Here is an 18,298-nt window from a genome sequence, read left to right on the forward strand (position 1 = left end):
TGTAGCGTATGATTGCGTACATTATCATGTAATTAATAACGGGTGTCCTTTGCTGAAGAAGATAATTTTAGCAGATATAAGCCGTTTTAGCATAAGCCAGTGACTGACTACTGACAAAGTTGCAGTTTGATTGGTAACACATGCACTAATCAGTTGACCGATAAAAGGCTCTCGGAGCACGGGAGCGGTTTCCTCGTGCTTTGTGCAGAAAATGATAAAAACTGCTATATAATAAATTACTTTAATCGATATTCTGTGTTATAGAACAGGCTTTGTGTTTTGCTCAAACAATCAGACACACTCTCGGTTGCTATCGACTTTGATAGTTGACCATTAGCCTGTAAAAACATCGATCTCACAGTCTAACTTTTGAGAGTGATAAATGATCGTCGCAGTGACTTTCCAATTTAAGCAATTGGAATAAAGAAGCCTGAAAAAAATTCAGGGCTTCAACGGGATTCGAACCCGTGACCTCCGCGATACCGGTGCGATGCTCTACCAACTGAGCTATTGAAGCCACACATTGGGAGCGAGGTCAATTGTGAGTTCATATTTTCCCGTGAGAGGAGTGAAATGATGTAATATATATGAAATGATTCATATATGAACTGCGAATGTATATGAGAGTGATAAATGATCGTCGCAGTGAATTTCCAATTTAAGCAATTGGAATAAAGAAGCCTGAAAAAAATTCAGGGCTTCAAAGGGATTCGAACCCGTGACCTCTGTGAAACTTATTCATTTTTAAGGGAGGCCAAAACGAAAATTTAATAGCACAAGAAACGCTTAAATTTCAGCTATGAAGTGTATTGTTGAAAAACAAATAATAAAAAAGTGAAAAGGATTGTAAACACTTAGTCTGTTTTACTTCGCTACTTAACTTCGCGTCGCTTTAAAATCGCGCTCAAACTTTTCGAAAAGATTGCCTCTTTTAGTCTGTGACCTTTAGTTTTATCAGCAAGCTTACTACTCTAAGAAAAAGACAAAGAAATATCACGCTAGCTCACTAACTATCTTTTTTCCAGAGCATGACACCACCAGGGGTGACAGGGCCTGCACTCCGGCACGATGATCAGCGGCCATCCTTAAAGCGTACGCTATTATTGGTCCTCTTTATTTCCGTGGCAACCGTCGACAGATCATAGCGCGTGCTTTTACGGTAACCGCTGATCATCATCATTTTAGCAATAAACTGTCACTACCCAAATGATTTTCGGCGTTTTGCGTACGCTTTTATGGTTCTGTAGGACAATTAACTATTATTTGACGAGGTTGAGTAAAATATCGTGATTTGATCTGCGAGACACTGAAAAATCACGATGTTTTACAAAAACCGAGTTCAATGATTGCTTTATCGTTGATCACTAAATTCGTGGCAAACTTTTGCCGAGGTGTTGAACCATTTTTGTTTTCGTTTTCGACGTATTGAACTGAATGAAGTGAACTGAAGTGTGGAAAGTTTAACATGATTTGCTTTAGCATTTTTTTTTGTTCAGTTCAGTGCAGTTTTCGATTCTTGTTTCATAATTTATTTTCAGTGTTCAGTGGCTCCAAGCCACTTTGATTTGTTTTGGTTCCGTAGGGAAACCTTTTCTTGAAACAGATGTTTTGTTCAATGTTAATGCTATCTTAAGACACTAAGCGATTGCATACTGCTCCATTTAATACCAGCATAGGATCTGAGCAATAACTATCGTTGCTTGTTATTACTACACAGAATGATTGATTATGTAGCTTAAGAAGAAAAAATTAAAGAAAATAAAACCATAGAAAGGTGAGTATATTTTCTGTACAGTGATAAATGTACGCGAAAAGAGTTTAGTAAAAATATTAAAACTACCTCTTACATCTAGCGAGTAACATTTACTAACAATATTGCAAACACAAAGCTAACAACTGAGTTACTGTCTAATTCTGTAGCGCTGGTAAGGTCGATGCTCAAATGTTTTCCGGCAGAATTTTAACGGCTCGAATCGTCTTAACCTTATTCCGTGGTTACCCGAAAAGCGGAAGGCTTGCTGAGATAAAATTATTCCTTGTCCTGACTCATTTAAATGTTATTAAAATACGCCTGATTTGAAAGCTTTTAGAAAACTATACATGCATATGCTCCCCTTTATCCTGGGGCAGGCGGGGGACAAAATTAATGTGGCAAAAGCTTAATAAATGAAAAACCTATAGGATAACATCAAAGTTTTTATTAACAGGAAATGTGATTGTTTGACTTTTTTGCCTTCAATGTGGTTTCATCCCGCATTTGTTCTCACAGTCAATGTGAACAGCGTGGAAACAGACCTATTTATTTTTGCAATAAAACACATGATCAATATAAAAGAAATGATACGTAAAGTTGTAGATAATTTTTTTTTTCTTTGTTGAAATTTTGTTGTACATTTCAGGAACTTTATATAATTGAATAATAATTACCTTGCAGCATAGGGTATCAATTAATTTTGAATTTTAAGCCGATTTTAGACACATCCAATTCACTAAGAATTAAGAATACACTGGGGTAAAATTTTACTGTTTTATTGACATTTACTTCCAATCTTACTTGGTCAACCAGAACCAAGAAAATACGTTTCTCCAGGCTTGTCATATATCATTAACATGTTCGGTTCAATTTTCACGCATGCCTCCTTGTTTCTGCTTTAATTGCATCAAAGAAGTATTTAAAACACCTGCTGTTCATATCTTCTCTAATGGAAATCAAATGCAAAACTTGGTAAAAAAAAAAGTTTCAGTCGTGGCTCACAGAGCCCTTTGAGTTTTCGTGGTTAGGGCAACGTATATCGCCTTAACCACGAAAAAAAGCTAACTGCAAGCAAACCGGCATGAAGCGCAACATGGCCGCCATAATATAGAATTCGAAATAGGTTAACTTTAAGCTTAACACCAGCTTACATATTTGATTTTGGACATCAATGCTTAAGTCAATTGACAGCTGTCAAATCAAGGTATCCGCTGACATATCACATAACCCAATATCAAGTCCTATTTTTCCGTCTATTGTCAGAAATTTCAGATTTACACAAAGGAGAAAGCAAATAACCGGGGAGTTCCGCTTTTAGGCTTGGCTAAATCTATTTTATATGTATCTGTAGGATAATTACCATTTCTCGAAACAGCTTTTTTTTCGTTGCTTCAGGTTGTTTTAACACTTAGCGACTACTTACTACTCCTTAGCAGATCAGCAAAGGATCTAAGCAACACCTATCCGGCTTTGCCTGATATTCACTACACATGTACAGAGTGATTATTAGCTCTAGAAGAAGAAAAGGAAAGTAGGACAATAGTAAGGTGAGTGAAGCCAAGACAAAATGACGACAATTTTCAATTCATGCAAACAAACATGCAAGCATCAGAGGGAAAAATTAACGATTGAAAGATGTCTTGACTATGAAAGCAAATGGCGAAGAGCTGTTAACTACGTATTACAATAATCGCGATCGCGATATCGGGGTAAAACTTACACAAACCTGTGCGATTTCGGGGTAGAATCCAAGAAAAAAAGAAGCCAAGCAAAATAATGACAAATTTGAGATGTTTACTATATATATGTTATTTGCCGGCCGGGAGGTCCATATTGGAAAAAACTGTAGCCGAGGTCTTAAGTACGGCCCGAGGCCGCAGGTCAAGGGCCATGCTCTAGACCGACCTAGGCCGGCAAATTATTTTTTATTTTTTTAATTTGCTCGATCGGTAAAGGGACCGAGAAAAAATATGTCACAAAATCTTTGTTTGTATACGCGCGGATTTGATTTCAATGTTGAGTCCGACTCGATCGACGAGCAATAGTGAAGGATGCTGTTTGCTATTTTATTCCGTATAAAATAGTTTTGCTTAAAATGAACCGTTCAGAGGTTTAGTATATTTAATTTACACTGCAGAGAATCAAAAAAGGCATCAGAAAAGCAAATGAAGTGATAAGCAAAGCACAAATGTGCCACAAAACGAAACAATCATTCCTGATAACCGTTTTGAAAAGTCTTGAAAGAAACTTTGCTCGTATGGTGTTAAGCCTATTTCTCTGACAAAAAATACTGTTTGACTGAAAAGCAGTTTTTACAATGTATTCACACTTGTATTTAACAAATTAATAATCTCTGCGTTGATTTCAAGCAGAATTTTATTCTGATAAACAGTGCCAAGCTGAATGAAATGCGTAGTGTCTACCTATGGTACAATATTGTGCTAATTAATTTGTCCGTTTTTAATCATATAATCTCATTCCTTGAATGATGGCAAAAGTGTACTGTTTTAGCCTAACGTGACAGCTAAACAAGAACGTTTAACGCATAGATGGAGTCTTAAAACCGGTGAAGTTTTCCGCGATGGCGTGAAAATCATTCAGCGAAATGCACAAACAACGGCAAACTACGAATGGTAAACAAACCTTAAGGCCTTTCATTCCACTGCTATTTTGTCCTTTCGAATTTACAACGGTTGGTGAACAGCTATTTCGATTTTGGAGAAAGACCTTTCATGTGTTGACTGTTCGTTAGACCGAAGCTGCAAAATATATTTCGCGCCGTGGGGTCTGGATGGGAAAATCAGAACCGCTGGAGCGCGTGCAATTAGCCAATCAGATTCAAGGATTAAGGATTTCGGACCGCTGAGATGCTTGAGAAAAAATAAATTAAAGTATTTAACATTGTGATTTTGTCCTCGGGTACAGTTTTCCCCAATACGGACCTCCCGGCCGGCAAATAACATATACGGTATTTCGTTTACATATCCGCTGGTTATTGCATCTCGTTGAAAAAAGTCTATAAGCCTCACCAGAAATAGGTTAGCAATTTTTACCCGCCGGGGAGGGGGGAAATTCTTATAGTGGACTATACGGGGGTGGGTTGTGCGAAGGGGGTATATAAGAGTAGGGATTGCACAAGTTGAAGTATAGAAATGTGTAGGGAAACACTGGCGTTATTAATATAAGCTATTAAAACAGCTTTTTAAAAATATTCTGAACAAACGCACGTTACGACTGATTCACCGGAGTATCTTTACGGGGTCACACAAGTGAAAAGTTAAGAAAAGAAAACGTTGGTAAGCAACAGTAAGTTTCCGAAAAATCGTCGGAACGGAAACCTCGATACAATTTGATCATCAAAATATTTATCTCGGGCAAACTTCGAGGCTTGAAACGTTCCAGCAATTCCTCATTTTTATCGTTGCAAATAGCAGAATGTGATTTAGAGCTGACAAAACTGATGCATTGAACTTTCGTGGTCTTCGGTTATGGTACTTTTGGGCGAAATGTGGAAGCGCTGGAGCGTTCCCAGCCTTGAAGTCTGCCCGAGATTAATATTTTGATGATCAAATTGTATCGAGGTTTCTGTTCCGACGATTTTTTGGAAACTTAGAGAGTCATAATAAAGATGTTATAATGAAATAATTGCCGTAGTTTAAACGAAATCTTAGCGCTCAGTTTTCTGTAAATAGCAGTTTTATCCAAATAGGTGTGTTCAATAAAAGTAACATCGCGCAAAACTCGCAGCACGTCATTTAGTTCGATCAAGTCACCTTAAATTACATTACCCTTGTTGTCAAGCATTATAATATTATCTTAATAATAAATAATAATAAATAATTAACTTATATTGCGCAATTATCAATTTAAAAATTTTCAATTGCGCATTACAATATAATTAAAAAATAAAAAAGCTAAAAATTTAAAATTTAAATTCACAAGCTAAAAAAGTTTAAAATGGATATAACTATAACAAGAAATGTACAATTAAAAAGCTTTTGAAAATAAAAAGGTCTTGATGGCTTAAAACTTTGCACTGATGACATGTTTCGTATTTCACTTGGAAGATCGTTCCATAATTTAGGGGCGGCCACATGAAAAGAGCGATCCCCAAGCGTAGCGAGCGATTTATATTTGCTATAACTGATGTTTCGTGGGTGTCAATCTGAGAGTTTCTATTTGAACTGCGGGGTTCCACAAGGCTCCTGTCTTGGGCCGCTCTAAACTATCCAAGACCACGATGATGTACCCTTTGACAGCCACCCTTCTTTTCTAGAAAGAAAATTGCAGTAAAAAAAAATCCACTGACAATTACCTACCTACCAATTAACAATTTTTACACCACTCCTTTTTAAGTTTCTAAGAATAAGCTCTACTTTAAAAAATGTTCCCTTCTGGAACATTTGTCTCCGCAGAAGAAGTCATTGGGCGCTGTTAGCAATTGTCTGTTATCCCATATTGTATAAGTTTTATTGATTAGAGATTCTCAGTTATGAACGATTTTTTCCTTATGTCTTTTTCTTATCCAGGTTTCTTAACTTTGCAACATTGTCGACACCCATCAGTCATGCTGGAATCAGTTGGTATTGCCATTGTGGTGGTGCACTCCATCCTTATCTTTATCGATATCGTCGGAAACTTCCTTGTTTGCGCGATCGTAAAGAAAAATCGGGATATGAGGTATGCCCCCCCCCCCCCTTCAAAAGAAAAAAAAAACAGTAGTAGTTTGTTGACGCTATTGACGTTTGTTTTGAAGAAATATCAAATGGGGAGCGTGTGCAAACACAAAACTAGGTTTAGGAGAGTTCAAAAATTGTATGTATGCCAGAGCGACAGGCGAGGGTTAAACAGTTTACTAAATAGTCACATTTTTCCAATCGTTAAATACTAGTAAGATGGCAAAATGACAAACGCAAATTTGTACGTTTTCTTTCTCTTCAGACGTAATAATAATAATAATAATAATACTTAATTGACCACTCCCCCAATGGGGCTTTTCAGGGCCAATGTGAAACAAATATTAAATGAACATAACATGGTTAAAAATCCCAACTGGCAGGAGGCAGACCAGTTGGATATTTACAAGCGTGTCCGAGGAGTTGAACTCAGGACTACCGAGAACAAATCCAGCTAGTGGTCAGAACGGGACTTGAACCCGCGACCTCCGGATTACAAGTCCGGCGCTCTAACCACTCGGCCAGGTACTTTTAGCTACGCTGAATTTTAGAAGAATTTTCAAAACTCAGACATACGACAGTAAAAAGGCCTGGGAGAAAAACAAAATCTTCACGTGCAAAAATACAAACTTGAATGTACATTTCCTAGTCAATATGCAAAATTCAAGTGAATACTTAGACCACCTTTTGGTCTTGTCGCGTGCACTTTTGTGCTTTTTTCCGACAACATTTCTCAAATTAGCTGTATATTTATTGTATTCCACAGGACTCCCATGAATTATCTTCTTGTAAATCTAGCTATAGCGGATATCGTGTACGCAGCCTTTATTGGACCAGACGTTATTTTGAAGTTTACATCCACCCACCCAGACGGAAGGACTGGTATTGTTCTATGCAAATTGATTACAGGCGGAACCCTTGCGTGGATTGCAGCAGTTTCCTCGATTATTACTATGGTCGCAATCGCCATTGAACGATATTATGCAGTAGTGTATCCTCTTGGCAGCATGGGAGAACTTACTGAGCGTAAACTGAAGGTTTGTTAGTGAAAAATGTCAGTTAATTTGTAACTATTATTTTTTTTGCGAGCATAATGAGGCTTCTGCTCGTAATGCTCACATAATTTTAGTGGGTGCTCGTTTGCTTGTGGTCGCATATTTTTACAGGTGTACGCATGCTCGGTTTTAAGTTGTGGCAGCTTTTTAAAAAGTGCTCGCTGCTCGCAAGGCTAACTTTTGTCAGTGTTTGTGCTCGCAACGAGAAACACTCTGCTCGCATGCTCGCAAATGCTCGCAAAGACCACACGATACCCCTATCTCACACAACAAAATCAACTTTATGAAATAAATATATGAAATTCATATATTTGTTCTGCGAATAAACATTTTAAGCAAATGAAGGATCATCGTAGTATAACTTTAGTCGAGTACATTACTGCGATGATCCTTCATTTGCTTAAAATGTATGTCCGCAGTAGAAATATATGAATTTCATATATTCATTTCATATCTTCTCCATCCACGGGTATATTACAAACTCACAAGTGACCAGCTCCCAGTTGGCTTGATAGCTCAGTTGGTTAGAGCGCTACACTAGTATCGCAGAGGTCATGGGTTCGATTCCCGTTCAAGCCTGAATTTTTTCAGGCTTAAGCTTGCTTTTATCAACTGCTTTAGTTGAGTACATTACTACGACGATCCTTCATTTGCTTAAAACCAACTTTGCTCACTATTTCAGGTGATCGTTCTTGGTTCTTGGATCTTCTCATTAGTTTTCTGTATGCCAGGGTTCCTGACCAGAAACGTGGAGGAAAATGTCTGCGAGATCACTTGGCTGGGGAGCTTGAATATAGCTTATCACTGGATGTGGTTCGCCTTGGTAGTTCCTTCCTTGGTATTGATGGTTGGGTTCTACTCCAGAGTCGTGCACACCCTGTGGTTCAAACGTAATGACGACAAACAACTCACCTTCCAACAAAGGGTAAGGTTTACAGAGCACATATATAGTTTTGCTCTCAGTTCATCGATCAACATTCAACAGCGGTGCATCTGTTTTAAAACAACCGATCCTCAGTTATCGTAAAGCTAGTGTAAAGCTAATGCAGTTACTGTCAACTCTCTCTTAACGGACACCTCTATAAGACGGACACCTCCATAAGACGGACACCTCCATAAGACGGACACCTGGTGATGGTCCCGTCTCTGCCGTTTTTCAGTCATTTTATTTTAACTTATAACTTCCTATAAGACGGACACCTCTCTCAAACGAACAGTTGGAACCGGTCCCGAAGGTGTCCGTTTTAGAGAGAGTTGACTGTATTCTATTAATCACCAGAGTACTTTTATCTTGCTGTCTTGACTATTAACCGTGCGAGTAGTTTATTGTCTCATTAGATTAAAATACGTTTTGTTTGGTTTATTTATTAAGGGAAGGGAAATGTTAAATATGCCGAAAAGCTGTGAATGCAATCAAGGTATCCATTATAATCCTGCAAACCCAAATAGTGATACAGATAGCGAGGAGATTTTTTATATTTAAAAAAACTACTATGCATATTCTTCCCGTAGTTTTAAAGTATAAAAAGGCTATACGGGGGACGCGAAAGATGGCGGACACGTTTTCCAGCGCTCCGCTAGTCCCTATGCATTTCAAGATGTCTGCAGGGGCAGATGACGGATTAAACCAACCTTCGACCAAAGAATCTAAAGAAGAAGTTAGAGAAAGTCGAAGAAGAAAACGAATTCGAGAGTGTGGCTCACAAACGGACGAAGAGGGTGCGGGTGATGAAGAACACAATCATGGCTGCGCCATGTGCAGCAAGAAGCTAGATGGCATACAAGAGAAACTAGACAAAGTTCTGTCGATGCTTCCTGAAATAAAACAACTTCAAGCCAAAGTAGTAAAGCTCGAGAAGGAAAAGAACGCCTTGAAAGAAAGTTTGGATCTTTCGCAGGCCGAAATAGCCGAATTAAAGAATGAAGAAGCTACAACCGCGACTAAGCTTGCAGCCGCGAGCGACAAAATTGCCAAAGTAGATGAACTTGAGAGGCGACTGATTAAACAGGAATTCCACAACCGACGAAACAATATCAAATTCTTCGGTATAAAGGATGATGACCATAAATCACCTAAAGATACCGAAATGAAACTCAGGCAATTTTTGCAGAAAGAAATGATAATACCGAGTGGCGAACTCGAAGATATCGAATTTGAAAGAGTGCATAGGATACCAACGCGACCAAAGGAAGACAAAAGACAACCGAGGCCTATAATCGCAAAAGTATCCTTTTTTCAAGATAAAGAATTTATTAAATCACGCATCAAGAACTTGCCTAAAAGTAAAAAGTATGGCGTTGCTGATGACTTCCCGAAGGAAGTAGACGAAATTAGGAAAAAGCTATATCCAGTGCTCAAGAAAGCAAAGGAACAAAGGAAGATGGCTTTCTTTAACGTCGAAAAACTGATGATTGAAAATGCTCTTTATCGCGGTCCTGAGACAAAGAACTTCCCGCTTTATGGTCGAATAATGGAAAGTGGCTAAGCCAGATACTGTATATCGAACGTGTCACCAAGAGTATTCCCACATTCTTATCAAAGTATGCAGACCTTACAGACAAAGGTTTATTCTGGGAAATGGTTAAAATGGAAATTAGAGCTACTACAATTAATCGTGTTTGCCAAAGGAAAGGCCAAACAAAAACTTGATGAAGAGAAAGAACTTTACAACAATTTAGTAAATTACAAGAGCAACTACGTTCTAATTTTAGTGATACCACCAAAGCCGAAATGGATCGCGTCAAAAGTTAGTTAAAAAAAATAATCGCGGGTAGAACCCGAGGTGCCATGCTCCGTAGCAGAGTTAGATGGTACGAGTTCGGGGAAAAAAAACAGCAAATACTTCTACAACCTAGAGAAAAGAAACCATAAGAAAAAACACATAACTTCGCTGACAACCGATAACGATACTATTTTATCCGACCCCAAATTAATCCTAGAAGAAGAAGCTAACTTTTATAAAAAATTTACAGTTCCAAACAAACTGACCCAGAAAGCAAAAATTCCGCTTTCTTCATTGAATCTGAAGGGCTTACTTCTTTAAACAACGCCGAAGCTGAGCAGTGCGAAGGGATGCTAACACTTGAAGAATGCGCGAAAGCAATTAGTAATTTTCAAAACGATAAAACACCTGGATCAGACGGATTTACCATTGAGTTTTACCGTCGCTTTTGGAATCCCCTAGGAAAATTAATGGTTGACAGTTTCAATTATGCTTTTCAAACAGGAAAGCTTTCAATTTCCCAAAGACTCGGAATTATATCGCTTATTCCTAAAAAAGACAAGAACTTAGAGCTTTTGAAAAACTGGAGACCAATAACATTGCTAAACACTGATTATAAAATCGCCACTAAAGCCATTGCAATGCGTCTAGAGAAAGTATTACCAAAGATTATTCATCCTTGTCAAGCAGGGTATATAAAAGATAGATATATTGGAGAATGTATAAGAGCTATTTCCGATATAATGTCGTTCACAAAACAAAGAAATATGCCTGGTGCAGCAGTGTTCCTGGACTTCGAAAAAGCCTTCGACTCTATCGAATGGAATTACTTACAAAAATGTCTTGAAATATTTAAATTTGGTCCTCAACTCCAACAATGGGTTAAAATATTCTATAACGACATATCTAGTTGCGTACTTAATAACGGTTTTGCAAGTCAACACTTTACGCTATCCAGAGGCGTGAGGCAAGGATGCCCTTTGTCGGGATTACTTTTTATTATAGGTATAGAAATCTTAGGTAATGCGATTAGACAATCAGCTACAATAAAAGGTATTGAAATCACACCCGGAAAAACTGCGAAGCTTGCTCAGTATGCCGATGACACCACCGTATTTGTGAAGGACACTCAATCGATTACCAATCTGTTTATCCTTCTAGAAAAATTTGAACGTGTTTCCAGCCTTCGGATAAACCAGACCAAGTCGGAACTCCTTTGGTTAGGATCATGGCGTGTGCGCAAAGATAAAATCTTGAGCTTAAAACTTAGTGAAGAGCCGATATATGCGCTCGGAATTTATTTTTCATATAATGACGAACGTGCAATTGAAAAAAACTTTTATGATAAACTCGGGTCGCTTATTTGGTCATGAAGAGACATTTCTGTTTATGGCAAAATTAATATAGTCAAAACACTTGCGCTGTCGAAACTCACGTTTGTTTGTAGCGTGCTGCAAACTCCTTATGACTTTACGGAAGAGGTCAACAAAATTATTTTTAATCTCATTTGGAAGTATAAGCAGCCTAAAATAAAAAGATCTACGATCACCAAATGCAACGAAGAAGGAGGTCTTAATATGACTGACTTCACGGTATTCGATAAAGCTCTACAACTATGTTGGGTAAAGCGCTTATGTTCTACAGATGACGCACCATGGAAAGCTATACCAATTTCACTGCTATCAAGCGTAGGTGGCAAACTAATTTTCGAGTGCAACTACGATGTCAAACGCATAAATTTAGATAAATCGCTTCCGAAATTTTACAACGATGTAATAACTTACTGGCAAGAGTTATCCAATAACGTACCTAAGACGAAGAGCGACGTATTAAACCAAATTATATGGAATAATCAGTTTATAAAAATAAATAAAAAGTCAGTGTTCTTCCAAAACTGGCACATCGGCGGCATAAAAAAACGTATCCAGTCTCGTAGATGAACAAAAAAACCGCTTTCTGTCTTTTCAGTCCTTCCAACAGAAATTCCATATAAACTGCAACTTTCTACAATACTACGGGCTTTTATCTGCGATACCAAGTGCTTGGAAAGAGCTTTTAAAATCACAAACCGGAAACCTCTCCTCCTCGACGCCAAATATAGAAAACCTAACGTGTAAAGTCATATATCATCTGTTGATTGATGGAAAAAACCTTCCTCCACCTACGGCAGAAAAAAGACTCATCAAGTACGGTTTTGATCCATCGCAACGTCGCAAAATATACTCACTTCCCTTTGCTGTAACAAAAGAAGTTAATTTATCTGTGTTTCAGTTCAAACTAATACATAATATTCTTAACACCAATAGTCTTCTCTACAAAATGCAAATTATCGATTCACCCCTACTTGTCCATTTTGCCCTGATACAGAGCAATCTATCTCTCATTTATTTGTGCACTGTTCATTGGCTGTATCTTTCTGGAACGAATTTACCGAGTGGTACCGCTCACAATGCAAAGAGCATAGCCGAGTGACAGCCTTGACAGAAAACGAAATATTATATGGCGTCTTAAAAGGCTCATCTTCGCTTCAAACCATCAACCATCTTATACTCGTTGGCAAGTTTTTCCTGTTCATCTGCGCTAAAAATGACAAAAAATATCAATTTGCGGATTTTGTCGTCTACTTGCGAGAGAAAATAGATCTCGAAAAGTACATCGCCTTACGTGCAAATAAACTCGCCCATTTTAATTTTAAGTGGAAACATTTTTTTAAATAATTATCACATCATCGGGTAGCATGTCATTCTCTTTGTTGTTGTTGTTGTTTTTTTTTGTTGTTGTTGTTTTTTTGTGTGTAACATTTTAATTAATTGTCGTTTGCAGTAAGTAAGTAAGTAAGTAAGTAAGTAAGTAAGTAAGTAAGTAAGTAAGTAAGTAAGTAAGTAAGTAAGTAAGTAAGTAACGTAGTGTGAATAGTGTTTTGTATTGTAAGCTATAAGGGACGAAGTGTCAGTAATCAAAGATGTAAAAAAATAAAGGAACCGTTGTACAAATAAGCTATGTATTTCAAGTAAGTGAGTAATTATTTAAAATGTGTCTCGTTGTATTAATGTAATTAGCGTAATGTATTGTACTCTAGCGTTGTATTGTAAGTAAGAATTATATTTTAGAAGTAGTCATAATTAGTTATCCTTATAATTAACAATTATTTTTTTTTCCTTCTGAAAGTGTACATGTAAAAATTACGTCTCTTGTAAATAGCCCGTTGTAAATATGTATTTATCTTTAATCTGTAGTACTTATGTAATTAGTGTTGTGTGTAAATAAAGTTGCATTATTAAAAAAAAAAAAAGCTATACGGTATATACAAATAAAAACCAAACGTTTTCGACTAAAAAAAGTAGTAGTATTTCGAGCATTTCTTCTAGTAACATAAATGAAAAAAATGACTGAGATACTTTGTAGATCGCAGAACATACTCACTACAATTTCGCTACAGCTACACATTACGTACTACCATTTTTGCTATACAAAAAAAGACCCAAATTTGTCAGCTGTACTGAGTGGAAATTCCGGCCTCAAGAGTCCTCATGGCCCCGATGAGTAGAACGGGGCCATGAGGTAACTAAGTAGAACTTAATTTCCAGACGAGAATTTTGACAAGAAAACACAATTTTTACAAACCTTTTTCGGCGGGTATAATTTGCCATTTAATAAGTGCAATTTACACTAGCCTACTGAATCGTATGTCAAATCGATATTTTGAACCCTTCTACCCGAAACTGAAGCACTTTATATGCTAAAAAGACAAATATTGTAAACCGCATTTGTTTATCCAGATGTACATCTCTTTCTATACACAGGGTGTCATGAGGGTGCGAAAGCGAGTTACCTTGATGGTCTTCACTGTCACTGCATTGTTTGGCGTCTGTTGGCTGGCAGACGTAATTACCCACGCCGTAGACGTGTTTCTATCTTACAGCATTGATAAAGACGTATTGACTGTCATTCACACCATGATCTTGTTCAGCTCTGCTGCAAACCCATTTCTATACGGTCTGGTCAACAAAAGCTTCAGAAAGAAGATTAAGAGAATTATGTACTGTGCTCGCTCCTCAGTAGTCATTCATCCTGCTAAAAGGGAACCTCATTCGTCCGAGTCTGCCAACGTAACGGCTCACCCGACCCGCACTGTAGGACCACGCTTCAGGGAGTGATATGACCCAGAAAAAATTTCTGTTCTATCTTAGTCTATACATTCGTCAAGAAAACCCTTGAGGTTAGATAGATGAAATAAGAGTGGTAGACTTTAAATTGAGACTACGAATTATGTTAACCTTGAGATAAGGGGGGCGGGGTGTGGTGGACGCCATCTTTCCTAAAGATTTTTTTGTCAATTCTCAAAAGGGTATCTACTCTGTGATGCTTAAAATTTCAGTATCTGTTTGTTCAAACTTCGCAGAAGTTTTGACATGTCAACAGTGTGCCTTTTATTTTGACATTGCCACTGCAATTGCAGCATGCATATTTCCCCAAAACTTTGACTTTTTGACATAATTCTTCATTTTGTTTCGAATTTGTCAAAAAACTTTTTATGTTAACTTCGATTCTGCTATTTAATGAACTTTTGAGAAAATGGTGACATCCAAAAATGGAGACTTTGGTGACGTTGTAGGCGTCATATCAAAGTGTGGAAACCATCCTGTAGAACAAGCTCAGTTATATCTACTTATTAATAAAAACTAGCAATGGTATATTGCAATTCCTGAGTTTTGATTGGTTAACAGGGAATGGTATATGAGCTCATATATCAGTGACCACATATATGGTAGCCGATACGCGTCAACAAAAACAGCTGGGAAGCTCAAATATTGCAATCAGTCTTTGGGCGTTTTTTATTCCACTCGCACTTGTTCGATATGAGATCGTTATAGGCAACTCAGCGCTACTCGTCAGCGTCTCGTTGGCTATCTACCATCTCATATCCAACGCGATACTGATTACCTATTCGATCCAGCTGCCAAGGACATTTTATTCTCTTTCCTAAAAAATGGACTAGTAAGGCACTAAGTTTGGGCAAGGACAACAGCAATTCCAGGACAGATAATATCCAATTCAAATCTTTTTAAAGGCGGCTACAACTAAAATTACAAAGCTGTTGATTATTCATAAATGAAAACGGCTGGTTGCCTTTTTCATTTAATTTAACTTCCTGTTCAAACAGTGACCATGTCATTTGTCAAAACTGACTGCAGTATCTGCAGCATATGGTCTGAGTTGCAGTGCGTCTTTTGTCATATTAAAATCGATTTAAAAAATATTTACTCATTTAAAAACAGTCCTATTTCTTTTAAGTTCCGCTCTTGGAACCACTTCAATGACGATTTTTTCAGGTTTGCTGCAACAACTGTTTTAAAACTCTCAAGGTAATGGCTGTCTTCTTACTCTTCTATTTTATAAGTAAGTGCTTTCCTATTTTCGGTTTAATTTTCTTTTATAGATCACTATTGACTTTTTAGATATGCTTATCCGAGAAGACTTTCTTCTTAAGTAACTATTTATAACTGCAAAAATATGAAAAAATAGTTAATGAGCAGCGTTTTAATCCAAGCTCATTTTGTAAGGAAGACTCAGTTGAGTTTTATTTAAGTCCTTGGAATAGTCATAAGACAGCAGCTTTGAGAAAACGTTTCACGTGGCATGTGCGTTTGTCTGGTATTGACTACTCGTTTTTTAGAAATATCTTATATCAATTTATGAACAATGTTTTCCTATAAGTTTTTAGTTTTCCTCACACCTGCAGAGAAATTACCGAATGTAGATGTCTAACCTTGCTTTAAATAAATACCCCATGCAGTCTACAGCCCTATCTCTTTGGAACTCGAATCATTCTGAGAACGTATTTTTTTACGCATTTGCTTTCCACCGGCGCGTAAATAATCCACACGCACACATTTAGATCCCGTCAACCCTTATCCGTTTTCGTTTGGAAAAACATTTTTTTTTTCTTTCCATCCATCCACTGTATCTGGTAAGAACAGCGACCGACTTTTCGAAAACTATCTCCAGAGCTGAAATTTTTGAGGACGCCGTCTTCGTGTATCAGTAGGGACTTTAAGATACCTGGACGGCTGACCTCGAGGACGGCTGACCGGAAGTATTTTTTCGCGTGTAGCCTATGTTGCGCATGCCTGCTCAACGCACATTGCCGTCCAGCTCCGTCCAGCTGTTGTCGAGGACGTGAGAAGTAGAGTTTTGCCGTCCACCAGTGAACGGGAGTGCTTTTTGTATGATTTCGTTTAAAAATCTCATTAATTTTTTAATTCTGTTACTTTGTTAGGTTGTCCTTTATGTTATTTTTGGTTTGGTACTGATAAAAAGCTAAGAAGTCAAGTTTTATTTGCGGTTGCGAATATATTTGTTGTGCTTTGCATAAACGCTGATGGCGAAGCCACGTGCGTGAAATTATGAACTTTCTTGCATGTGTTTCTACAAAAATTTCACTTGGAATTTGTACCCTATGAATGAAAATAGTGCTTTCTCGTCCCAGACTTTGGGCTAGAAGCGCCAAATGTTATTCTTTGCATGTTTTGGGCTAAGGAATTATTGATCCACTAACGAAGCCGTCCTCCGTTCACACACGCCGGCTCTTAACGTTGGAAGTTCCTGCCACGAACGTCGACATCGGCCCAGTCCCCCTTGCGAAATTCTACCGTCCTCGAGGTCAGCCGTCCAGGTATCTTAAAGTCCCTAGTGTGGCCGGTGAAAACGGAACTTTTTAAAAACGACGTCACAGTTCGCCGCCTTGCCACCTTGCCTTCTTCATAAGACAAATGGCATAAGTTATGTTAAGTATTTTCTTGTAAAATGTTCATGTTTGTTATTTCAGAATACCACCTCATCATTAGGTCTTTTATCACCACCGGTTTCAAAAGCCGAAACGTTAAGCGACTCAACGGAGGTCCATAAACAAGACCTCGGTGGTTCTAAACAGCCCCGTCCACGCGTATCCGTTTTTGTTTGAAAACACTTTTTTCTTTGCGGATATATTGGCCTTCCGTCTACACATATCCGTTGAAAACGGTGACCGAAAAGTTAACGTTCGAAAACGCCTTCTAGAGTCGAAATTTTTTAAAAAGGCCATTTTCGTTTAGATTGTGAAAACAGAACTTTTAAAAACGGTGACGTCACAGTATCTGATCTCGTACGACATAAGATTTTTTCACTGCCTTTTTCGATGACTTATGACATATCTCACGTTGATATTCTCTTTCAGATGGGATGTTTAAGCTTGATGTTTTAAAATGCGTTTATTAAAAAGAATTTTTTTCCATGAGTTAAAATTAATATTAACAATCGTGTTTTTTTTAATGTTTACCTTTTTGTTCTGGAGGGATTTTTGTCTTTCAGTAAAGAAATCAAGTGAAACTTAAAAAACGTACTCAAAGACTTCAAATAATTATTTTTATCAGTGTAGTTAATCATTAATAAAATATTAACATTGTGTCAACGGAAATAGTTTCAGATGAAAAAAAAAGGTAAAGTGGGTATATTTGGGAGCATTGTAATTGGTTAAGTCCGAGATAAGCAGCTGAAATTATGAGATATGAAAGAACATGAAACAGTTTTGACCAAGAGAGGATGAGGATCCTCTCTTGTTTTGACTGCTTACTGCTTTTTTGACGGTTGACGGTAAAATCGATCATTCGACGGTTGACGGTTAAATTTTAGGCCGTTTGACGGCTGACGGTTAATCCCATTGAGACAATCGACCACTCTTAAGTAAGATCTCAAAGGCTTAGAGTTGGACCAGTATGTAAAAGTTCTTGGTGTTGACAACTTTGTCGACCAAACATTGATTTTTAGAATAATTCAAGGAAAATCCGTATAAAACAAATACAAGAAACGGATGCTTGTGGACGGCCAAAAAAAAATCGAAAATGATAACATAGACGCAAGTTTTTGTGTAAAACGGGAAAGAAATCTTGTTTTCAAGTGAAAACGGATACGTATTGACGGGACTTTTTGAAGATTACTCATATCTATCTGTCCATTATATTACATGTACATTTAATGGAAACTCAAGTTTCTCTGGAACGCGCCTTTTTGGCACGAGACTCCCGGGGGGGGGGGGGGGGGACTCACATATGA

The 18,298-nt window shown here is 37.7% G+C and overlaps 1 protein-coding gene across 2 annotated transcripts; it reads left to right on the top strand.

The window, feature by feature from the left end:
* Positions 1-3,191: 3,191 nt before the first annotated feature.
* Positions 3,192-14,368, top strand: LOC144649642 (QRFP-like peptide receptor). Of its 2 annotated transcripts, XM_078509191.1 has the most exons (5): positions 3,192-3,300; positions 6,283-6,433; positions 7,196-7,466; positions 8,167-8,409; positions 14,011-14,368. In XM_078509191.1, the coding sequence occupies exons 2-5, from the start codon at positions 6,321-6,323 to the stop codon at positions 14,362-14,364; spliced, it is 981 nt and encodes a 326-aa protein (XP_078365317.1). In that variant the 5' UTR covers positions 3,192-3,300; positions 6,283-6,320; the 3' UTR covers positions 14,365-14,368. The 2 variants fall into 2 exon arrangements, with proteins under 2 accessions (XP_078365317.1, XP_078365316.1); XM_078509190.1 differs by lacking the exon at positions 3,192-3,300 and having other exon boundaries at positions 6,186-6,433.
* The last annotated feature ends 3,930 nt before the right edge of the window (positions 14,369-18,298 follow it).

The sequence above is a fragment of the Oculina patagonica genome, chromosome 4, assembly GCF_052425735.1.
Source record: "Oculina patagonica isolate OP01 chromosome 4, crgOcupat, whole genome shotgun sequence".
Taxonomy (NCBI): domain Eukaryota; kingdom Metazoa; phylum Cnidaria; class Anthozoa; order Scleractinia; family Oculinidae; genus Oculina; species Oculina patagonica.